This window comes from Crocodylus porosus, unplaced genomic scaffold (assembly GCF_001723895.1).
Source record: "Crocodylus porosus isolate Cpor-Errol unplaced genomic scaffold, CroPor_comp1, whole genome shotgun sequence".
NCBI lineage: Eukaryota > Metazoa > Chordata > Crocodylia > Crocodylidae > Crocodylus > Crocodylus porosus.
In genome coordinates, this window is record NW_017728918.1 from 101,798,442 (window position 1) to 101,805,663 (window position 7,222).

General features: G+C 39.4%; 1 protein-coding gene across 1 annotated transcript in view; it reads left to right on the forward strand.

Moving 5' to 3' along the window:
- The window catches only part of TRMT11 (tRNA methyltransferase 11 homolog), a 48,783-nt gene extending 42,794 nt beyond the window's left edge, over positions 1-5,989 (forward strand). Inside the window, exon 13 of the mRNA XM_019537997.1 lies at positions 4,505-5,989. Within this exon, the coding sequence (XP_019393542.1) occupies positions 4,505-4,636 (132 nt within the window). The 3' untranslated portion in view covers positions 4,637-5,989. The remainder of the gene's footprint in view (positions 1-4,504) is intronic.
- The last annotated feature ends 1,233 nt before the right edge of the window (positions 5,990-7,222 follow it).

The window sequence follows — 7,222 nt, forward strand, 5'->3', positions numbered from 1 at the left end:
TGGGTCAACTATTGGGGCATCTTCTTGCTGTCAATAGCTGGTAAAATCCTTGCCAGAATTCTGTTGAATTACCTTGTGCAACATGTTGAACAAGGTCTCTTGCCTGAGAATCAGTGCGGTTTCAAGAAAGGACACGGGACCATAGACATGGTGTTTGCAGCTAGTTAACTTCAGGAGAAATGCCAGGAACAGAACCTGTACATGACTGTCATTAACCTGACAAAAGCAATTGATAGTCAATAAGGAGGGTTTTTGGAAGATCATGGCAAAATTTAGTTGCCTGGAGAAATTCATCACAATAGTTTAGAAGTTCCACGATGGCATGCTCGCTTGCATTGTGGATGACAGAGGCATCTGAACTGTTCCCGGTCACCAGTGGAGTCAAGCAGGGCTGGGTGTTGGCCCCAGCCCTCTTCAGTATGATATTCTCTGCTATGCTTACAGATGCCTTTCTTGACTATGACACTGGGATTGACATCAGTTACCAGACTGATGGCAAACTTTTTAATTTGAGGAGACTACAGGTGAAGACAAAGTTACAGGAAGTGGCTGTTCATGATCTTCTGTTTGCTGATGACGGTTCCCTGAATACCGAATCTGAGTCTGATATGCAATGGAGTATGGATCAATTCTCTTCCGGTTGTGATAACTTTGATCTTACAATTAACACTATGATGACAAGTGATGCACCAGCCTGCACTGGGAAAGTCTTACGTAGAGCCTACCGTAACAGTGAATGGCCAAACCCTCCAGGCACTAATTCACCTATTTTGGCAGTACACTGTCATGTTCAGTTCACATCAGTGATGAAACCAATATCAGAATTGCTAAAGCAAGTGTGACCTTCAGCAGATTATGTGCAAATGTGTGGGAGCACAGAGACTTCAGTGAACAAACAAAACTGAAGGTCTGGAAAACATTGTGTTTCCAATTCTTATGTATGCATACGAAACCTGGACAGTGTACAGATGCCATGCTTTGAAACCTGAGCCAAACCAATCAGTGATTTCACAGTCATCTTCGAATTCAAAGGAAGAGCAGCATCTGTGGGTCTGAAGATGGCTGACGAGGCTGATTCAGGAACAACAAACTGTTGTAATTTGGGCATGTGTTTCTGTGCGGGGTGGTCTGGATTCTTGATTTGGTCCACAACACACTGTTTCTGCTGCTCCCACCTCTCTGTGTCCTGTTGTGATTGTAAGGGTTCAAAGTACTGAGATTCTCACAGCAGACTCTCTCTATTTGGGACAGTCCTGGGCGATAGTCTTCCATGAGTTGATGTCGATGCTGCATTTTTTTCAAGTTGGCCTTGATAACATCCTTGAAGCACTTTCTCTGCCTTCCTGTTTGAGTACATGCCTTGACTGAGCTGGTAGAATAAAACTTGCTTCAGGAGTCTGGAGTCAGACATCCAGATGAGGTGGCCGTCTCAACAAGTTTATGTCAGGTGATCATCAAATCAGTACTTGTTGTGTTTGCTTGCAAGAGGATGCACATGTTGGTGCATCTGCCTTCCCACTGGATTTGAAGGATCTTTTGCAGGCAGTGTCGATGGTACTTCTCCAGGGTCTTGAGGTGTCTCCTGTATGTTGTCCATGTCTCATTTCTGTACAGTAAGATAGGGAATTATGGCTGCTTGATAAACCTGGAGCTTGGTTTCATATCTGATGTTGCAGTCTTCGAACACCCATTTCCTCAGGTGTCCAGAGGATGCACTTGTACATATGAGGTGATGTTGCATTTTTTTGTCAATGTCAGCCTTCTGCAAGAGATGGCTTCCAAGTTATGGGAAATACTCAGTGTTCTCCAGAGCCTCACCATAAGTCTGAATTATTGGAACTGGGGGCTGCTCATGAAGTCCTTGTTCCTGGAGGACCTGAGTCTTCTGAATGTTAAGTGTCAGTCCCATTGTCTTGTATGCCTCAGTAAGATGTCAGTGATTGCCTGAAGGTCTGCTTCCAAGCGAGTGCACACTACAGCATCATCAGCATACTGGAGCTCGATGATTGTGGTTGGGGTGGTCTTGGTCTGTTTTAGCTCTTCTCTCACTGGAAGCTTGTTGGTGGTCAGATGTAGCATCGCAATAAGGAATATTGAGAAGAGTGTTAGAGCGATGATGCAGCCTTGCTTAACTCCTGTCTAAGCTTAAAGGGATCTGTAATAGATCTGTTACTGATAACAACCACTTGCATACTGCTTGCATGCGGTTGGAAAATAATGCTGACCGCTGGAGCATGGCAAGCTCTCCCCAAGGCCTTGTGTACCACAGTAGAGTCTACCTTAAGAGTGTTATCTTGCTCTGATGATGCTCCCTTTGACTGGATACAAGCACATAGCTCTTGTCTTGAATTTTGTTCCGGCTTCTGTTGCAGACTTCTTTCCTTTCTCTGTTTTGATCAGTAGGGTTTATTGCCTCCAAGGCAATCAAAATCCTTAAATAATGTAGTATTTTCTTTGATTCCTCTTTCCTGTTTTCGAGTAAACATCTATCTGGTTGTTGTGTAATTTTTAGTTTGATTAGGGGTTGCAAAACTGAAGAGGTTAAAAAACTGATCTAGAAATAGTAGTGCCATGTTCTTCAGAAAAAAATCCTTTGCTGTCAGAATTGATACAGACTGACGTGGGGAAAAACAGGCTTACTGTTTTCATCCCTCCTCTTTCTTCTAGTGGAAATGTTTTCTATGCTTAGGATAGCAACACACCATCAGGGTTATGAACCAAAGAAGTGTGTCAGGGAGGGGCATCTGTTACAGGCAACAGAACACCTGCTATAAAGTAACGTATTCTGTAATGGCTTTACCCACGTCACGCTTCTCAACTCACTCTCTAACTTGTCAGTACACAAATTGGACTGATAAGCAAATGGGAGGTGCTGCTGGTAAGACGCTTGTTTGTGTTTTTACACCGTTTAAGGCTTTAGTTTAGGTGGCTATTTTGAGCCAAAGGAAAGTCGGAAAGTAGAACAATAAATGAAAACAGCATGCGCAGGAACATGTCTGATTGATTGTATCCAGCAGAGGGCAGTTGTGCACACGCCCACAAATCAGTGCCTTACAAATAAGTTTCCTTACTGAAAGTGCACAGGGTAGGTCTTCAGTGTCGTGCATTCTAAACTGATGGGTCCCGTGTTAGGAGCATGGTTCCAATTGTGTGAATCATGTTCGAGCCAAAAAAAGTTGCATAAACAGTTACTCAGAGATTTTTTGTAGCATTTTATTTACCCATTTTATTTACCATAACAATGTTATGCTCTTGGCCATATCATATAAATAAAAACAAAAACCAATGCAACGTGATCACTTTAGAGTAATGGCTAAGGATTGAGACTGGTATTTTTAGTGCCAATTTATTTCCGTTTTATTGTTTGTATTGAAGTGACAAAATATAAATAAAACTTGCACCACCTTAATTTCAAGTCGTGTGAGAGTGAATAACCTAACTTAGTGCTGGAAGTAGTAAACACATTTATTCATTTAAAAAAAAGCAGTAAGTTAAAAATTAAAGTAAAACAATAGTAAATCTCATGGGTGTGTTCAGGGGAAACATTTTAAGGTTTTCCTTTTCCTGTAGCATTTGGTAGTTTGTGTGAGGTTTCTTATACTAGTTCAGTGCTGTTGACAAGCAGAGTAAACTTACATAAACCATAAATGTTAGACGGTCATTTAAAATAGCCACCCTACTTCCTTAGAACTCTAGAGTACAGCTTGATATATTTTTAATGTAGATTCTTGATAACAGTACTTAATTAAAAATTAATTGCACAAAGCCAGGAGTTGGTAAACAAAAACTCTCAAGTAAAGTGACCACAATAAATGACTAAAATAAGATTTGTCTTTGTGCATGTGTGTAATGTAAATTTCTATAAATGTATATAAAAGTTTCAATCACAGATTTAACATTACAGCTCAGTAAGTTCTGTTGCTGTTTGCTTTATTTATTGCTTTATTTTTCACAGAATCTATATCCATTTTTGCCCTTTTCTACGTTTGCTTTCCACAAATATTTGAGTGATCAGGTTTTACTATAGTAGTAACATTTGCAGAACGAGTCTTTAAATTTTCCTGCATGAGTACTTGGGTACTTACCCAGTCAGTGGGTAGTCATGTGCTGGTGTTTATCTGAGAAACCAAACCTCAGCTAAAGCAGCACAGCTCAGTTATCAAATGTTCATAGAAAAATGATGGTTGGACCAGAATATGTTTTTAAAAGTTTTGAATTTATGCATTTGATTAAATGATCCACTTGTACAGATTCTTTTGAGAAGCAAAGCTAAATTACATAAAAATTCATTGCAGATCTATTTCTCTAGTCTGTTTAAGTTTGAACTTTGGAGTAGAATGCATTTGTTAATTCTGATAGACTTTTTTGTAATTTGTACTACTTATCAAACAAACCGCTTTAGAGGATTTTTATAGCTGAGTGCCTGATGTTGACTTTGCAGTAACTTCTAGGACAAATGACAGCATATATTTAAGTCTGCCTTTTGTATTGTGCTACCATACAGGACCAAGATCAGTATTCTCACTTGTTGGACCATCAGTACATGCCATACAAGGGTCACAATTCTTTTCGTGACAAGTACTTCAGTGGTGTAACAAAGAGGATTGCCAAGGAAGAAGATGACAACCAGAAGTAACAAAATAAACAGATTAAAATGAAGAAAGAATGAAGACTTTATTTCTTTGTAAAGACATCTGGACATTAACATTCATCTGTTTCAGAAAGCAAATACTGCTTTTAATATGAAAACAAAATGAAAACCACAACATAAGTTAAGAACAGTTCTTTTTAATTAGCTTTGTTTATAGCAGATTTTATTATACAAGTTTTTTGAGACTTATTTAATTTATATTTGTACTTTCAAGTACTAATGATGATTGACTAAAACCATTATTATTATTCTTTTACTATTAACTTTTACAAAAAGTAGTAGTATTGTTTGGCTTCGTAAACTGTGAACATCTGGGCTTTTTAGAAACACGTAATGGTGATCAAGAATCACTTATTAGGAAGATCGTTTTAATTATTTTAGGTTGTTTTTTTTTAAATAATACACAATAAAACCAGCAACGCTTGTTGTGAATTTCTTAAAATTGTTGCATGCAACAGCTTCTCATGTGAATTCTTCCTGACATATCCTGGCCAGCTATATTTAAGAAGAAAAAATCCTCTATGACCTGACAAGGCTTGGCGAGGCTATTAAGCCCCATGAAGCCTGTCCACATCTGAAGCTCATCTGTACCTTGGATTTGCTCTTGCATTCCTAAACCTTGACTCTTGGTCAAGCCAACTGTCTGTAATTTTTGGTTCAGAAACTAACTGTGATAGTTAAAACAGTAAAAACAACCCCCAAAAAATTCAGTAATGGTTCTCTAATGGTATTAAACTTAATCAGCTCTTTGAAATTGAAGCTGTATTTCTTAAAGGGAAAACTTTGCTGAATTCACATTGTGTCCATCATGAAAATATCTTTTTTAAAAACCACAAAGCCTATTAATACAGGATGTTAATGGCTTTTTTTGTTTTTGGTGGTCAAATATACTTCAGTAGGGCGTTGGTGAATGTATCTGCTCATTCCAGCCAGATAAAGCCCCACTTCTTAATTTACTGCAGGCTGTTGTGGTCCTACAGTAATCTGGCTACAGTGGGGAGCGCCATAAAACCAGTAATATCTAGGCAGGCACAATCATTGTGCATCTTCTTTAGTCCATTGACTCGTTTCACCCTCTGTGTTATGGCCTTGAATTCCAGCAGGAACAGCTCAAATTTTCAGTGACAAATTTGTCTACCCTTCTGGATCTAATCTGTGGTGTGTTGGGAAAGTTTTAAAACAGTGATTTATTTTCAGTATTGTCATTATAAACGACTGTGTGCTGAGATTTAAAGTGGGCCAATTAACAATTAATATAATTGTTCTGTTCTAAACTTGGAGTGATATTGAAGCCCAGAAGCTTTTTTGGCAACAAAATGTGAATTGAGCATTTTCCTATAAAAAAAAAATATATATATTTTGCTGCTGAAACTTGTCCTTTGTAACTTACGACTTTAATTTCATCAGAAATATTTGGTATTTGCTCTATTTCTCTCAAAAAGACTGAAGGTTAGAGTGCATGGAAGGTATTTCTGCAAATAGACTTGCAATGCATTTATAATTACATCTCTATGAAAATTGGCCTTTTGCAGAAATGAACTCAAGTGGCTGTACAAGATGTGTGGCAGTTGAGACTCAGGCCCTGTATGTGTTGAGAGAATGATTTGGTTTGTTTCTACCCTAATTGCTCCAAATAGCATTCCCTTTTGCATAGCAGGTAACACCTCTTTTGGTAATTCACACATCACAGCTCTTGTTCAGTAACAAAAAGTACACTTTCCAGCTGCAGTTACAGATGTAACTGGGGCACTGATATTAACATCCACTGTTTAAAAATAATGCAGAATAAAAGGTAGCCAAAGAAGCAATTTTCTAGCATCCAGCACCTAAATATCCTGTAGGAGCACCTGAGTTGTCCAAGTTTTTCTGAACCATTTCCTCAAGATCTGACATCTAAGCAGCAGACTGCAATTGTGCTTATAATCTATGACCCCTGCAGTTTAGCTAGTTGCAAGGCGGTGACAGAGCCGCCATGCATTCTGTAGTGAAGGACTGTTTCATCTTTGCACAATTTTGTCTCCATTGCAGATGGATGGTTCTCCTTCCTCAGGCAGAAATTGGCTATCAGCAGCAGGAGTTTTGGGCATCTTCTGTCCACACTGATTCCTTCGACTCTCGCCCCAAAGTTCCAGTTTCCTGCCCTTGGTGGAGATGGGCCATTCAGAAGTCTGCTTTGCACTCATTCCTGTCAGTCTATCCTTCAAGGCTATTTGTGCCATTTTCCATTTTTTTTTAAATGTTGTTTTTGGACTGTTTGGTCTTGCCTTTTTTAGTTACTACAGCATATGGACAGAAGAGGAGGTTGGAGCCCCTTGCTGGCAGAACTGTAAAGAGGTTATGCAGGCAGAGACTGCATCCTGCCCCCTGTCTGCTAGACAGAAGTTTATAGAGTTTGGGAGGGGGGAAGGGCAGGGAGGAGAGACAGACTGAGCCTTTGCCCTTGCTATATTCCCTCCTCCCTGGCTGTGACATGTGCCTAGGCTGCCATACCCTATACATGAATACCTAGGGGATTATGAAGGGGAGCACAGAGGTGTAATAAGAACCAGGAAATGGTGATTCTCCAAGTGA